Source organism: Nomascus leucogenys, chromosome 12 (genome assembly GCF_006542625.1).
Source record: "Nomascus leucogenys isolate Asia chromosome 12, Asia_NLE_v1, whole genome shotgun sequence".
Lineage (NCBI taxonomy): Eukaryota > Metazoa > Chordata > Mammalia > Primates > Hylobatidae > Nomascus > Nomascus leucogenys.
Genome location: NC_044392.1, coordinates 9,736,081 through 9,753,746, shown reverse-complemented (window position 1 = coordinate 9,753,746; position 17,666 = coordinate 9,736,081). Strand labels below are relative to the sequence as shown.

The window sequence follows — 17,666 nt, the reverse complement described above, 5'->3', positions numbered from 1 at the left end:
GTGGGACACAGGGCACCAGGAAATTACACTGTGGAGCTTCTGCCTTTTCTCTGAGCCCGGGGCCCCTCTGCATGTTCACTTTCTCCCTCTTGCATTCCCTGCACGCGGGACTAGGCACACAGCCATCAGTGAAAACTTGCTATTATATGATGTCTCGCTAAGACTGAGTTCAGGACAGCTGGAAAGGCCAGAAGAACCCCTTCAGAAAAAAGTCCAGAGCTAGAATGAAGATAACTGGATATAGAAGGAGGGACGGAATTTGGGAGTCGCGAGCATGTGGGGGCTAACCCTGACTCACTGTGTTATGGGGGCCAACTTACTGATTTCTCATGGTGAACTGTCACCTGCTTTACCTACCCTGATGACACTCCATGTCATTTTGGATAGACAGCATCATGTATCCAAAACCTTAAAGCTAAAAAAAACTTTGCTTTTGAAAAAAAAAGTTATTTGTCTTTCTTTTATAATGTGAATCCTTTACCTGGTCTCATCTCTTTTTGCCTTGGTGGCCAGGAAGCTCAGGGTCAAATAATTCTAACAAATACGCAGGTCTTTATAACCATGATATTTGTGTTCTTGTTTTCTATGATTCTGATTTCCTACCCGATTGTATTTTTCCTAATTCTAATTTGTTTTACTTTATTATTTCATTGTGTTGTTTTCATTGCAATCTTTTCTTATGGACTGAGGTAAGGCATAGTGAAGTAGATGCTGAGTACTTTATAAGCTACCATCATCAAGACAATATAAGCAACAGGATGCCCCAATCTGGAGTAAAGGGCAGAGCTGGCCAGACTTGAATCTAGGCAAAGTATTTAAGCAGATCCCAGAAATCTGGGGAATCTCCTGGGAGGAAGAAAGATCAGAGGGCAGTAGAGTTATCTGAAACTACTTGTTGAAAACTAACTCATGTCTTACCCCCATGGTTTACAACGGATATTTCCTAAGATAATCATAAAAGCATCAGGTTCAGACTTGATATCATCTAATATAAGCCCTTCCCCAATTTCCACCTCACCCATTGAGACAGTCCCAAAGACAGGGGAGGTATTTGCCCATGGGTTTAGGGCAAATACCTACATTTCCAGGCACCCAGCTCACTGTTCTTCCCACAACAGCAGCTCATTCCAGCTGGAAGGATGGCATGGTGGAGGTAAGAAAGATGGCTCATCACTGGCCTCTGTGGCCAATGAAGAAGTGGAATGCTCTCTCTATTCTCCCTGCTTCAATTAACAGGAAGTAGGTCTTGGCTGTAGAACTCTTGGCTTAAAAAGGGCCTGGGTTGTTCTCTATGGCAGATGCCATGCCTTTGTTAATGGGCATGGCCACAGCAGGTAGCTGAATGACAGCCTGTGCCAGGCAGGACTGGAAGGATTTACTCCAGGCTTTGATAGAGCCAGCTTTCTCCATGAGAGATGCCCCCTTCTTGACCCTCAACCAGGCAGGACACAGCTCAACCTGATACACGGGTGAGAATCTAGTAAGTCCAGCAGGCAAGCATCTCTGAGCAGCAAATATATTCTGATGAAGCTCACTTTTAAGACCAGCTGAGGTAGGCCAGGCACAGTGGCTCATGCCTGTAATCCCAGTACTTTGGGAGGCTGACGTGGATCACTTGAGCCCCAGGAGTTCAAGACCAGCCAGGGCAATACAGTGAAACCCTGTCTCTACAAATAGAAAATAAAAAAAATTAGCTGGGCATGGTGGTACCTGACTGTAGTCCTAGCAATTCAGGAGGCTGGGGTGGGAGGATTGCTTGAGCCCAGGAGATTAATGCTGCAGTGAGCAGTTATCACACCACTGCACTCCAGCCTGGGCAACAGAGCAAGAAAAAAAAGATCAGCTAAGGACCTCAGTTTGAATTAGATACACAGCATTAAGTTCCCTTAGCTTTGAACATCCCCTTCTCACAAGGGTGGCTCTCTCTCCCAGACACACAAACTGAGAGCAAATGAACCTTTCCAAGCAAAGTGGCCCCATGAATGCCCCAGACACAGAAACCCAGACTCTAAATTATCTAAAATGAGATTTATTGCATTTCATGCAGCTTGAAGTCCATGCAAAGGAGACTAGCACAGTTTTTAATGCATTTAAAAAATAAAAGGGAGGTGGGCAGCAAACGCACAAAGTCCTAGTTTCCTGGGTCCCTGGGAGAAAAGAGTGTGGCAATGAATCCACCCACTCTCCACGGGGAATAAAGCTGTCTCTTAAACGCAAGGAATGTTTCCATGGCCTCTGGATGCAAATACACAGAGCTCTGGGGTCAGAGCAAGGGATGGGGAGAGGACCACGAGTGAAAAAGCAGCTACACACATTCACCTAATTCCATCTGAGGGCAGAACAACGTGGCAAGTCTTGCGGGTAGCAGCTGTTCCAAGAGTCAAGAAATACCGTACACCCCTGGGGAGATTTGCTCCTAAAAAGAAGTGGCAGTAACAAACAAAAAAAAAAGAAAAACAAAAGGAGAAATATTTCTTCAACCACACTCTTCAAGAAAATGCCATAAATATGTTATTTAATATTTTAATTTCATAGCATTGGACACACACTCAACATATTGAAATATTGATTCCTTGGAGAAAAAGTGGAAAAAAAGGAAACAAAAAATATTGCATCTTTCTGCTGGAGAATCTCGGCCCCCAGGCATGGGGCGTAGTGCACCAGTGTCCTAGCCTGCAGGAGGCGCTGAGGTCGGCCGGGTCCTCTGGGGAGGAAGGCTGTGCCCATCGCCTGGGGCTGTATGGCAAAAATTGTGTTGGGTGTCCTTGGCCTTGCCAGCTCAGGCCCTCAGTCGCCGGTCACCTGGGGGGCCTGCCCGTCGGAGGGCTGGTTGGCTGACTGGATGAACATGGGCTGGGCGAGGTCCTGGCCCGCAGGCATGGTGACTTGCTGGATCTGGTAGAGCTGCTGCGAGGGGTGGAGAGGAGAGAGTGAGGTCACCCCTGGGAGAGGGGCATGCAGCTCCCTATGGGTCTCGAGCTGGTTGGGGGTCCCAGATACCTCAACCACCACCCACTGCAAGGCGTCAGAAGGAGAAGGGGAAGTGGAGCTCTGCTGGGGTTGGGAGCAGCAGACACAGGAGGCACCAGCCCGGTGTGAGGGGGGGTGTGTGGTGGGCAGGGAAGAGGTGCAGGGAGTTGAATTTCCTGTGGCTTTCACTTCTCTGGGCTCTGCCTCTCCCGTTAGCTCAGAGACTCGAGCTTGCTGCACGCTGTTCCTCTGTGGCAAACACAAGCAATTCGAACCACTGTACCAGCAGCTTGGAAGTCAGCATTTCCCCAACTCTTGGTAATCTACACTGGCAGGGGCAGTAGGATTACCCCCTCCTCTCCTTCTTTTCTCAGAATATCTGGCTCAGGTTGAAACTAAACTGAATTTGAATTTTATCCATGGGCCCTGCTAAGGAGGTGGCCTGGTATTAAACACTTAACTATAGCCAAGACCCTCCAGGGGTGGAGAAGATACACAGCCACTTAGGAGGTCAGGGCTAATTGACTACTTGGTTTCCCAGGCGCTCCCCAAAGAAGCCAAAAGCCAAGCCCTCACGGGAGCCCTGGCATGTAAGCCTAGCATGTGGTGCTAGCAGAAGCAGAGGTGGGTCCTGATGCCAGCTCTTCTCCCTTTTGAGCAGCAGAGGGCACACGTTTGGGCATGTCATTCTATCGTGTCCTCAGTGGTCTCTGGGACTGTACTGTGAGGGGAAAGCAGAGGGAAAAGGGAAGATTCTCTCCTCGCAGGGACTGAAAATGACTGAATTTGAGGCACCCAGAGAGCTCAAGAGGTCACGTGTTCTCTGCGTCTCAACAGTCCATGCTATTAAAACAGCATCATGGCTTAGGGGGAAAAAAAATACAGTTCTAGAGAGGGAAACAGGAAACCTGCTCTCTAGTCCTGGCTCGGCAATGAACACCTAGCGGAGCATGGATGAGGCACTTCCCATCTCCAGGGTTCAGTTTACTCATCTGTAAAATGGCAATTTGGGCTACATGTCTAAGATTACTTTTAGTTCCCACTAAGTCTATAAAACTAAAGGATAGGTGCCCTGATTTAAATACTGTACTTGTTTTAACAATTTCTGTCCACTCACTGTTAGTAGAGGACAGGACAGTTGCCCTAACCATCCAAACCCAGATACTACCTGCTACCCTGCCCCGCAATTCCTCACCCTCTGCCCCTGCCCAGGCTGGGTACCCTACCTGTCCATCTGTGAACTGGCTGAACTGCTGCTGTCCTTGCTGGACCTCTGTCTGTGTAATCTGTAAGAATCAAGATGGCAGAGTTGACATGTCAGCTGCAGGGTCTGATCCACCAGCCCACCACCCAGAAGAGGGTCATAAAGATCAAATGAGACAATGCATATAAAGTGCCCAGCAGGTGCTCAATGGGTAGTAAGAAACCAAGCACCCCTCCTAATCTCCTAGCACCGACGGCTACCCCAAGAGTTGGCAGCACAAAGTGACATCGAGAATCCTGGAGCACATAATAGATAGTTCCCACACCCATCTCTCTAATGAATGCCTACTCCCTCAACCACCCACTCATCTCAAAGTCTGAGGCTCAAACAGAACACATGGCTCCTAGGTGCTATGGTTTGGGGTAAAGGTCCTAAGAGTCAGTCTTTCAGCCAGTGAAGGCGGATTGCAAAGTGTCAGACAAAGTGGTGAGTGGTCTCTTTCATTCTTGGAAAGTGGGCTCCAAACCAAACCCCTATCACCCAGATCATCTGACTGGAATATGAAACACCCTGGCGAGCAAGTGGCCTTGGCCCCAGCAGTCGTCATGGCAAACCTATGAAGTACTTTTTCTGAGAGAGGCACTGTGCAGCCCTCTGGGCCAAAGGAGGAGAGGAGAAAGGGGGAGGGACGGAGAGTGGAACAAAGACAACATTTATCACAAGTACTTAAAATCTTACGTGTGGACTGTGAATGGATTTTAGATAAATGTACTGACATGTAGAACTGCATATATAATGACAACTGCTGGGAGCAGCTTGGTAAACTAGAAAGAAGACTGAGGTGTGCATGCACATGTGTTCCTATGGAACATCTGACCAGCAGTGTCCTCTGCGTACCATTTCCTGGAATCATCACAGCCAGCCTGCAAGACAAGGACTGTCCTCTCAAATGTCCTCACCATGGCCAAAAACAACCCCTGCAGGCCTACCCATGAGGCTATGAGGAACAAGAAAGGGAACAGGTATAACAGGCTTCATGACTATTTCTTACTATTGTTCCTTATTTTGGTCCTTTTCCTTCCAACAGCCTATAAGATGCTTGAGGGCAGGAGCCCATACAAAGTAAGCATTCCAGAAATGTCTGCAGAATAAACAAGTGAGCCTGAGACAAATGGAAAATATTCCACATAGATAAGAAGGTTAACTGCTCTGTGGCCAGCAGGACTGCCATTCATATTAGCTGAGATTTCATTTACCTTTAAATTTTATTTACATATTATTCATTCAGCTTCATTCAACATACATTTACTGAGCACCTACTACGTACTAGGTTGTCATAATTACAACCTGTTGTTACAAAGATTTTCATTGCCTTCAGCTACCGCTTTCTTGCTTCTCCCCAACCTCTCCCATTTTTTGGCTTTAGTTCTGTTCCCAAAACGGACTTTTTTTTATTTTTTGAGACAGAGTCTCACTCTGTCACCCAGGCTGGAGTGCAGTGGCACAATCTCAGCTCATTGCAACCTCCACCTCCTGGGTTCAAGTGATTCTTGTGCCTCAGCCTCCCAAGTAGCTGGGATGACAGGCATGCACCACCACGCCCAGCTAATTTTTGTATTTTTAGTGGAAACGGTTTTGCCATGTTGGCCAGGCTGGTCTCAAACTCCCAACCTCACGTGATCCACCTGCCTCGGCCTCCCTCCCAAAGTGCTGGGATTACAGGCGTGACCCACTGTGCCCAGCCCCAAACTGACTTCTGAGGAACCAAGAAGCTTCCTTCTCCTTTCTTCCTCCCACTCCCATGCCGTTATGTTTTTTGGATCCCAGGGAAGAATCTTACGAGGTTAAAAAGAGGGGCTGGGTGAAGGGTGTGAGTCAGTATCAGTTACGGAAAAGCCGAGTCCTTAGGTAAGCTGGGCAGTGGGCACAGAAAGAGCCCTTAATGATCCCAGAGAGTATATGGAACTCAGAAGCCTTGCTTTTGGCTCATTCCTCGTATTTTCCCAAATGAGATCTTTGGAGACCTGCTGTACAAACTCAGCTCTGTCACCACTGTCAATAGATACATCACCAGAAATGCAACTGGGCCAGACGGGTCCAGCTCTTAAACGATCGCTGCTTTTTTTGGGTCTGAGGCAAAAGAATCCATTAACAATGCTTCCCCTTGACCAGCACCCCCATCTTCTGCAAATAATGCCCACATCCCTCAACATCCCCAAGCCCAGGGAGGCAGCCCCCTCACCATCTGTGACTCATAGCCATCAATATTGTAGGGCACGAGAGGAGAGGAGAAGGGCAATTTTTCTGGTTAGGGATGCAAGAGGAGGTGGGGGTAAAATCTAAGTAAGCTTTCCAAAGAGCACAGGAGGTGCCAGAACACAACAGCTACTTGGGTTTAAAGATGGAAACAGCCTGACGATCAGGCGATCTGTCGAACATTTCCTGGGTCTGACGGGTGTGCACACCTATAAGGTTTCTTTCAGGCACCTTCGAGGCTTCCCCTGACTTGCATTTCTTTGCCCCTTGAGAACAAGATGGTAAGAGAAAACACTTTGCATCTAGTGTTCCAATTACCACCCATGCCTCTTGGGTGCAGAAGAGATATGGAGGGTGTGGGGGTGGTGCTTCTGGCTGAAGGATGAGGTGGCAAAACAGCTGTGTACTGAGCGCTCCTTTCCTGTCAGAAGCCATCTGCTCTTGGTCTCCAACACAAGCCTTGTGTCTCTGGGGCACATACCTGTTGAGCATTGGTGGCAAGTGTCTGGATCTGTCCCTGCACAACTTGAGTGCCTGATACAGGCTGGGCTAAGCGGATATACTGCAGCTGGCCGGCATTCAGCTGCACCTAGGGCAGGGGCAGAGACAAAGAGACCATAAGACATTGAGTATAATCTCAAACAGGCAAACTTTCCATGACCAGAGATGGTGATTGCCCCCTACCCCTCAAGCCCTCCAAAGAAGGCTGCCCTGAAAAAAGTCCCTTTTAAACAGAGGTAAAAACAAGCGAAACCAGAACATCCACATCCCACAAGTCACACAACACAGAAGAGAATATGTTCCCTGCATGGACTTCAGAAAAAACTCCCAGAAGATCCTGTCACAAAGGTGAGAACAGCATGGCTGCAAGCTCATTATTTGCCAGCTCTTAGCTACATGATCACAGCTTATCTTAGGAATTTATCTGACTGACATCATCAGAATGCCTGTACATTAAGTGTGGGCCTCTTTCGCTCCCATCTCCCACAATTCCCAATACTGTAGAGATCCAGCATCTGCCAGGAGCCCAAAGCAAATAGCCATCATTCCGCATCACAGCCCTCACACTGCCCTGCCCCATGCTGCACATTTTGGAGGCAAAAGCTGGCCTGCTTAACCATCTCTGCCCCCAAAAGCCAGGCTGGATGCGGGTCTGTGGGGCTTTTAGGATCCTTGGTGTTCAGCACTAGCTTCTGGCCAAACACCTCCCAAGGGGAAGCAGAATCAATAAACCTTTCACAGAAAACCCCATCATGGGAAACCAAAGCTACGAAAGCGCCCTTAGAGTCTCTGATGCTTACGATTAAATCTCAGATAATACAATAATACCACAAGCTGCATTTAATTGTGTGCTAAAAGCCTTAACTCAGGCTCTTAATGCTCCAGTGTACCATGAAAGTATTAGTGTTTTGAGCTGGGGATGAAAAGAGGACCAAGGCAGTTACCACATCAGAGAACTGTAGCTCAGCAAAGATGATGGTCAGCAGAGGAGGACTGCAGACATTCACGCCCTTGATTTAGAGGAAATGAAAGGGGTTCTGGGAGCATGGATAGACTAGGTCTCTATCTGGGGGCCCCAGAAACCACCTGCCCTGGCTGCCCAGCCTGCCTTTGTGGCAAGGGGAGCTTCTTGTGGCTAACAGGCAAGTGTTGCCTCTGCTCTGGAGCAAATTTCCCTCTGGCCTTCAAGAACTAACTTCACTGCAGGACTCTTCCATGAGGAAAATGCTAATGGGATGAAGCTGCATTCCTGCATGCAGTGTTCAATCAAAATGCTTCTCTGAGAAGTTCAGCCTCACAGAATTTGAACTACCAAGAAAAAACGACCTCTCAAGTTCACAGTAGACAATTCCAGAATTGCCCACTTGAGGCAAGATGGAGGGACACACAATCTAAACCCATTAAAAATCTGGTTCAAAGGAGACAGGGCAAGAGTATTATGACCTGCAGTCATTTCTTTCCTGAGAATATGCCAAGAGAAGCTGCTGGGAGGCTGTGGTGCCAAGCCTGAATTCCCCACCTAAATCCTGTAATGCAGCTTCCTGGCAACAATGTTAAGTTGCTTGTGGGGAGGAAGGCAGCTGGGCAGAGGTTTGGAAAATCTCATCTACAGAGACCGATGGTGGCTAGTCCCAGGAGTCCCCAGAACTCCAGCCAGGGATCACAAGATGAAAGACTAAAGCCTTGTCCCAGGAATGGGAGAAGGTATACTGACAGCTACAGGGATGTTAAAATTTTCTAGCTGGGAAGAGCTCTTTGCAGAAACCCAAATGTGACTGAAAAGCTGTGAGCCAAATGGTTCCAAGCAGCTCTTCAACAAAAGCAAGAAGCTTTCCTTTTTGACCTAGGTTAAGACATTTGGTGATGATCCATCCCTCATTCCTCTACAGCAGGACAGGTCTGGGGACCCTCATAGCTTTTTTACATTAATTACAGAGAAAATAAGCTCTGGGTTTTTGAAAGGGAAATAAAGTTTCCTTCCTGAAGCTCATCACTATTAGGAACATTCCAATGAGCTGCCTAACGAGTCTGGAAATGAAGACTCCTACAGAAGGTGCCTGAGCCAGTGAAGATGAAGTAGTGAATTCTGCAACAAATCTTCTGGGCTAAAGCTCTGTGCCCCAGAGGGTTAAAGTATCTGCAAGGTGGAACTCTTCTCTGGCTTAAATGAACCTGTGGTGGTGCCTTCGCTTGCAAAAATGAGAACCATTCAACAGAAATCTTGGGGTTGGGGACTGAAACAATGAAGCAAGGCAGAGCTCAGTCATCTGCAATCCATGGGTATCGTAAGCACACGTGAGAGAGGTGGACAAAGAGACATACACACTCCACTTTCCTAAGCTTTCTCTTGGCCTATTACTATGTTAACTTCAGATGAAGAACAATTCCTAAACTGATCTAAGGATATTTTTAGAGTTATTTTCACAGAGGAAGTGGTTAACCAGGTCTACGTGAGTTTCCATACCTGCCTACGTTTCATTTATGACAAAAATGGCAAAGGGCAGGGAATAGAAGGACTGCTCTGTTTCACTCACTTTCCAGTTTTGGGGGGTCAAAATGACCAATGTACAGACTGCAAGTGTTAAGACAAGGACATGTTTTACAAAAGAAGGAGTACAAATAAAAAAGCCAACAAATCTAAGAAATGAAATCCCTCAAGGCACACAGGAAGCAGCAGTCCACAGTAAAGGAATGGATAAGTTATATGAAAGCCAAAAATACACTTTGCTGCAGGCTCCACTGGGAACTGACTCATGAATATGCAACAAGTGTATTTATGGCCTTCCCTATACGCCTCCCTCTTATCCTCTGCTAATCAAATACAGGACTGCCTCACAGGGCCTTTGGGCCTTGGCATGGGTAGTGGTTACAATTATTTCCCTGCACAGGTGGAATGAGGGGAAATTGAGAGGAGCTGCCCAATTGTGGTGAACCTGAACTTAGATTAAAGGAAGGCAGGGAACAAACACAGTGAAGCAAGTTGTGGTCAGGAATACCGGGCATACAGGTTAAAAACAAAACAAACACACACACGCATATATATAAATAAGTACTGAGAGCTGGGTGTGATGGCTCACGCCTGTAATCCCAGCACTTTTGGGAGGCCGAGGCGGGCAGATCACCTGAGGTTAGGAGTTAGAGACCAGCCTGGCCAACATTGTGAAACCCCGTCTCTACTAAAAATACAAAAATCAGCTGGGCATGGTGGCACGTGCCTATAATCCTAGCTACTCAGGAGGCTGAGGCAAGAGAATCGCTTGAATCTGGGAGGCGGAGGCTGCAGTGAGCTAAGATCAAGCCACTGCACTTCATCAGTCTGAGTGACAGAGCAAGACCTGTCTCCAAAAAAAAAAAAAAAAGTATTATGCATGTGTGTGATAGATATCTGTATCTATATATATAAAGGTATATATATATACACATATATATATATCAAGGTATAGATATAAATATATATATATCAAGGTGTATATATATAGATACATATATATATCAAGGTATATATATATCTCTATATCTCTCTGTATATATATCTCTCTCTATATGTATCTCTCTCTCTATATGTAAGTATTTCCTTCTATAAAGTTGTAAAGACAGACCTCAGGGCAGGACTCACCGGGATCTGCTGGATCTCTCCTGTGTTAGTGATGATCTGCTGCATCACCTGCATGGTCTGTCCAGTGCCACTCTGGGCCTGTTGGGCTTGACCCTGTGGCTGGGCCTGGACAATCTGCACCTGCTGACCTTCTCCAACCTGCATTGTCACAGGTGTGGTCTGAAAGGAAGAGTTATGAGAATGCTGCATGAGTTCAGGCTCAGAGCCCACAGGACTACCAAGAGGTTAACAACGAGCAATGTGCCGGGAGCAAACCCTCTCCATGAATGCCTAAACTCATCTCAATACTAGTAATAACCTACAGAGTCCTCTGGGTTTACAGCATTGCTGAAGTTACTCTCCAAAACGAAAGAAAAGCCAAAAATATTTTTAGGCTCACAGTACAAACATTTGCATGGGTCCCAAACATAAATCTCTGTGCCCCAAATGCTGCAACTTTTCACAGCCCCTTTAGTGATAAGGCTACACTACAGAAAAAAATCAAAAGGAACCATGACAGTTTACTTCAGAAATAGCCAAAGTCAAGTCTGGGGCAGGTGAATTTGGAAGGTAACATTAAATGGAAAGGGTCAGTATGAATTTATTTAGTTCAGGGTCATGTGCTCTTTCTTAGGCATGTAAGACATTGAAAGAAAAAGCACAGGGGTGCATCTCCAAGGCTGGCCCTAGTGCGCACTGGCTCTCACCCCACTCAAGCTGCAGAGCAATTCCTGCCCACACTGGCCAGATGGCTGCTCTGGACCACAGGAGAGCAAACACTGCTAACTTACTGGGCACTGTTAAGACACAGACTCTTAACTAAGTCTACCCCTAATTAATAGAATTTAAGAAAGCAAGAACTCTAACTTTCTAAAAATAGCAATCTCGGATTTAAGAAATTTCTGACCGATGTGTATGACTTGGCAGATTCTGTCTCTCACACACAATGGTTGTAGTCCTGTGAAATGTACTCTTTTGAGACGGTAAAGACACAAGCTGCCAAAAGGGTCAATTATTCTTTCAAATCTCAAAACTTTAGTACTACTTGTGACTTTTACTACAGGTTACCTGGAGCAGTGAGCCTATCTGGGCTCATCTGGTGGTGCTAGTGATGGGGGGTGGTGGGGGTGTGGGCGTGGGTGGAGCCTTTTAAACTACACCTGTACACCCAATCCCTGACTTGAATTCCATCACTATCTCTCCTCACTCTGAATTAATCACCTCAATAAGAAGACTATGGAATTCTCAATGAATCATAAACTTCAACTGATGTTGCTATTCTGATGTTCTTAATTCTGACTGCATAGGTTATTGAAAATTACAACTATGCATCCAAAGTTACAAGGGAAGGGGTTGTGTTCTGGGAACGACAGATGAGATGCAAGGGATTACTAAGGAGAAATTACTATAAACCGGAGGAGGGCAGAAAAGAAAGACGACAGAGTGTTCTAAAAGTACATGCAGTGGGCTAGGCTAACAGAAAACATCTCTTCCATTCTTGTACCACAATTTTCAACTCAGCCTATTCCCAACCTCCAGAAATAAGTTTCCAATTTATGACAGAAAACACAGGATTAATTTTACCAAAATACACATTCTTTCCAACTCTGCTTTAATACATATGTATTCTGTCCTACAAAGGATACTTGCACTCAACTTGAAATAGTCATCACTACGGGTCCAGGGAGGTGTGACACAGCACAAGGCCACCCTGAAGCAGCAGGATGGTGAAAGAACAGACAGGAAATGCTGGGAAGGACCAACTTCACCAACCTCACAAGGCTTATCAGCTCCAAGCTGAGCACATCTGGGTTGGCAGAGAAGAGCATAGATGAAATTCTCGCTGACTAAAAAGAAATGCATGCTGCCAACTCATCACTGTACTATATCAACCCAATTTTCCCAAGAGGATTTCCAAGGTATTTCTAAATCATTTCAGGAAAATGAGGGCTTGTGTTAGCATGGCAGCTGTCAAATCATGTATGGTGTGCCCTGCTGTCAGGACACAACAGCCATGGGCTTCTTAGGATGATCAGCCAATCACAGCCTGCCCTTGGCAGACTCCCTCTAAGTTCACTCTGTAAAGGGATAAAGTCTTTGGCAGGTAAAGCTTTCACCACTGCAGAGGCACAAGCATTAGCCAAAGAAGGTCCCTTAGGCATCATGGCACAGTTGAGGCCTTGAGGCAGTGACTGAGCAGCCATTATCTTTGAACCCTCCTGCCTAGCAGTGTCTGGCATAGAACAAGCACTCAATACATTTTTGTTATATGGATAAGTAAAATGAGCAGAGAATAAATCCTAAAATCATAATTACCTTTTTTTTTTTTTTTTTGAGATAGTCTCGCTCTGTCACCCAGGTTGGAGTGCAGTGGCACAATCTCAGCTTACTGCAACATCTGCCTCCCAGGTTCAAGAGATTCTCCCGCCTCAGCCTCCTGAGTAGCTGGGACTACAGGCGTCCGCCACCACGCCCAGCTGATTTTTGTATTTTTAGTAGAGATGGGGTTTCACCATATTGGCCAGGCTGGTCTTGAACTCCTGACCTTGTGATCTGCCCACCTTGGCCTCCCAAAGTACTGGGATTACAGGTGTGAGCCACTATGCCCAGCCATAATTACTTATTTTTAATTTTAATTCTCTGTGTGTTTGTTTTTGAGACAAGGTCTTGCCATGTTGCCCAGGCTGGTCTCCAACTCTCGGGCTCATGCGACCCTCTTGCTTTGGCCCCCCCAAAGTGATGGGATTATAAGTGTGAGCCACCGCATCTGGCCAAATCATAGTTACTTAAATCTACCTCCTAACTGGGCATGGTGGCTCATGCCTGTCATCCCGCCACTGTGGGAGGCCAAGGTGGGAGGATGGCATGAAGCCAGGAGTTTGAGACCAGCCTGGGAAACATAATGAGACCCCATCTCCACAAAAAAATTAAAAATTATCCAGGTGTGGTGGCACATGCCTGGGAGTCCCAGCTCCTTGAGAGGCTGAGGCAGAAGGACTGCTTGAGCCCAGTAGTTTGAAGCTGCAGTAAGCTATGATTGTGCTACTACACTCCAGCCTGAGTGACCAAGTGAGAACTTATCTTTAAAAAAACATCAATCAATCAATCTACCTCCACCCCATTTTTTTTTTCTTCTAGGCAAACTCAGCTCCTTATTAGAATATACAAGACTGTCAAGGATGTGTTTACTATCTATCTTTCCGAACTTGCCTAGATGGTCCCCTACACTGACTACTTTCCCACGGCCCCCTGTACTGTTTCTCACCTCTGAGCCTTTGCCTGTGCTGTGCCCTCTACTGGCAATACCACCCTTTCCCACTTTCTTTGATTAATTTCCACTGTTCCCCAAGACTCATATTATTCCCTTCAGAAACATTATCTGACCACCTCCTTCACATCTTTCTTAGCTACTCATCCCTTTTCCTATATATATACACACACACATATACATATATACCCACACATATAATACACACACACATATATACATATACACACACACACACACACACATATATATATATATATATTTTTTTTTTTTTTTTTGAGACAGGATCTTGCTCTGTCACCCTGGCTGGAGTGCAATGGCACAATCACAGCTCACTGTAGCCTTCAGCTCCTTGGCTCAAGCGATCCTCCCAACTCAGCCTCTTACAGTAGCTGGGACCATAAGAGCATGCCACCATGGCTGGCTAATGTTCTGATGTTCTGGTAGAGAAGGGGTCTCACCATGTTGCCCACGCTGGTCTTGAACACATGGGCTCACACAATCCTCCTGCCTTGGCCTCCCAAAGTGTTGGAATTACAGACATGAGCCACCACATGCCCCTGCCTTTTTTTTTTAATTAAAGAAGAGGTCTTGCTGTGCTGCCCAGGCTGAAGTGCAGTGGCATGATCCTACCTCACTGTAACCTCAAACTCCTGGGTTCCTCCCACCTTGGCCTCCCAAAGTGTTGGGATTACAGGCATGAGCCACTGCACTGAGCCAAGGTACTTCTTTTAATGTGTTCCTATAACACCCTGTACACATTCCCACGTGGTGGTACAACCTTTAAGTATTTGTATCCCCAACTAAATTGTGAATTCCTTGAAAATAAGGACTGTTTTATTCATGCTTGTATTCCCAATACATAGTACAGAACTTTACCCTCAGAGGATGCTCAGTGTTTGATGAATAAATAATGATTGACAGAGAATTTGGATTCAGAGCTCATAGTACAGAGTTCTCTGCAGCCTCACATGACCCCCAACAAACATGAATGCTACTGCTCTCAACACTACTACTGGGGAGAGAAAGAGTCCTCTGATTACTATCGTAAAAAGAGAAGGTCACTTGACACAAATATGGGACAGAGAAATGATGGGGAGAAGGAGTATGCAACCTGGCAATGATACCTAATCTCTCCCTTTAAGGGCACAAATTCCACTTCTGACACAGACACACAGACAGCAGGCATGGAGTTCACTTTAGCACCTCTACTCTTCATAAGGCATTTCAGACATTTTTTTTTTCCTTCTAAAATTTCTGAGCTAATAGGGATCCTGGAGAACATACTGTCTAGTACACTTTCCTCATTTGACCTTTGAGAAAAACAGGTCCAGAGAGATTAGGGTAACATCTCACCCCAGTAGCTGAATCTGGGGAAAAGTTCCAGTTTCCAGACTTTAAATCCAGTGCTCTATAATGATCTGGCTGCCTCTCTGCCCTCATCAAGCTCTGCCCATCCAAAAACCTAAGGGGCACTGTCTTGCTGGATGGGCATCCTCAGCAGCTCACAGACCTGGCCCTGCTGAGGCTGTGCGATGATGATCTGCCCAGGCTGGATGGTGGTCGTGGAGCTGGTGGTCTGCTGACCTTGCTGCTGGCCCTGGACTTGGACAGCGGTGGGCTGCTGAGCCAGCGTGAAATAGTACTGGACTGGCTCGGCAGGAGTTACAGATTGGCGCACCTCCTCCTGTTGGGTGGAAAGAGAGACAGGTAAGAGGAAAAGAACCGACTCAGCAGCCGCCACAGTGAATTTCCACTCTTCCCCCAAACAGGCTATGTGCAGTTGCCTGCTGAATGCTGAGCTCTCCACATTTGAAGCCAAAGGAAAGTGGAATTCAAAGAGACCAGTTATGCTAAATCAAACTAAAAATAACAGATCCTATAGGCTTCACAAAACACACAGTCAATTTCTGAAGTACGAAATAATCACCCATTGCATGATGAGTTGCAAACGGGCAAATAAGTACCATAACTAAAAACCACGCACCAGCAGTGCTTGTCAGTAAATGCTGTCAAGTCCTGTGATCTGAGAACAGTGCTAATTACAAGTGTTGGGAAGATGCTACCCAAACATCATGCCTCTCAGGCCTGGTCCCAATCTCCCAAATAGGCAGCACTCTTCTCATTTTATCCCCACCACTTCAATGGGGACAGAACAGGTTAATGGGAAACAGGGCTTTTCCTGAGCTGAAATTTCAGGATCGAGAGCACTGGTAGGCAAGTACCCAGCTTTTCACAGCTTGTTGAAAGATCTGTGGTCACTGAGGGCATGTCTATCCAGTGTCACATGTGGTTCTGGTTGTACTTAGCCACAGAAGCGCAACCCAGGGGGCCTGATGGACAGCTCTCCACTGGGGTACTGCCTTGGCTGATTAGGGAGGTCGCATTCTGTCCGATCTGCGGAGTGGAGACTGTTCCTTCTTCAGCTGATGTTTTCCATGGCAGAAGGAGTAAACAACCCTCTCCCAGCCACCTTGAGCTCACAGCTGAGAGTGTAGGATGTTTACACACACTACAGCATGGTTATAGCCCACAGGGTCCTGGGTTGGTCAGCCCCTGACCACTGACACAGAACGGCGTCTGATCCGGAGTGACCTGTGTGACGCATGGTGCCCCTGCCTGGGACAACAAAAACAATAAAAACACAGAACCACTTGGGCTGACTGAGTAAAAATATTAGCTAAATTTACTCATGTCCTTATTCAGGGCAAAGTTTGCCACATTCCAGAAAAGAGGAAAAGACACTTCTTAGATGTACACAGACCCTGTGGATTGCCTCAAACTCCCCAAAGTAACATTTACAAAGCTGGTATTGACCCCATCCCCACACTATGTTAGGTGCCCTGAACTGTGCTTCCAAAGTACTGTCCTCATAGTATACATTTTTGCACTTGCATGTCAAATTAACTGTCTGTTCTACTAAAATGTTAAGCACCATGAGGGCAAAGCCTAGCTCTCTCTTGCTCTCTGCTATCCCCTGCGTTCCCAGGTAGGCACTCAATAAGTGCTTGCTGAACGATGAATGGATTTAGACAGGCAGTTAGAAGCAGGAAAGTACTTCTCTGAATCCAACTTGGTGGTATGACAAAGTCTCTTAAACCCAACAGCTGTTACCAATAGAAAAAAGTAGTCTCTAAACTCTCTTTTGGTACCTCTAGGACTCTGTGGCCATAGTGTGAGGAAGCAGCTAGTGTCCCCTATGGAACAGAGCTGAGTATCCTTTGTTTGCCTGATGTCTGGGGACTAGGATACTAAAACTAGGACTGCCAGTATCTAGCCCCTGAGAAACATGGGTCTCTGCATGACATGTTACTTGACAGCCATCTACCCAGCTTAGGGAGGTACCTGTAACATTCTGGGTTTCTAAGTTAATATATGAACTGACTTTTCAGGTTAATATAGTCTGTGCTTCAGACACAAATAGTTTTAACCCTCAATATGATTATGCTGAGGCAGAAGGAAAAGGAGATTCCCTTTTATTTTCATCTAGGTCTCAATTTCCACAACAATTTAAAAATGGCAACGTCAACTCCATTTCAACCCCAACTTATCATCATTATAAATAAATGTCAGCCTGGAAACTAGGTCTTGGCTGTGGCAAGGCTAAAATACTGATACCTTTTGCAGCCAAGAAACAGAAGCCAACTGCTCTTTGCAAAGCTGTTGAAGTAGGTTCAAGGTACTTGTGTTCCACTGAGATCTCCCTTCTTATTTTACAAAAAGCACAAATCACTGAAATCCAGACCTAACTTGGAAAAGCTCTTGGGTAATGAGAGGGTATACAGGAATGAGAGCCCCAGAACCAGCTGTGTAGGAAGCTAGGCAGCAGGGAGACACCTGCATTTTCTAGCCGTGACCTGTGATTGTTTAGT

General features: G+C 46.2%; 1 protein-coding gene across 10 annotated transcripts in view; it reads right to left on the bottom strand.

The window, feature by feature from the left end:
• Positions 1 to 2,013: 2,013 nt before the first annotated feature.
• Positions 2,014 to 17,666, bottom strand: part of NFYC (nuclear transcription factor Y subunit gamma) — a 78,669-nt gene continuing 63,016 nt past the window's right edge. For 5 of the 10 annotated variants that reach the window (XM_030823570.1, XM_030823571.1, XM_030823569.1 and 2 more), the window contains 5 exons: positions 15,308 to 15,481; positions 10,548 to 10,706; positions 6,912 to 7,019; positions 4,197 to 4,256; positions 2,014 to 3,219 (listed from right to left, as the gene is read on the bottom strand). In XM_030823570.1, coding sequence (XP_030679430.1) covers positions 2,788 to 3,219; positions 4,197 to 4,256; positions 6,912 to 7,019; positions 10,548 to 10,706; positions 15,308 to 15,481 — 933 coding nt within the window. In that variant the 3' untranslated portion in view covers positions 2,014 to 2,787. The remainder of the gene's footprint in view (positions 3,220 to 4,196; positions 4,257 to 6,911; positions 7,020 to 10,547; positions 10,707 to 15,307; positions 15,482 to 17,666) is intronic. The other 5 variants (XM_030823576.1, XM_030823573.1, XM_030823577.1 and 2 more) reach the window with 3 other exon arrangements.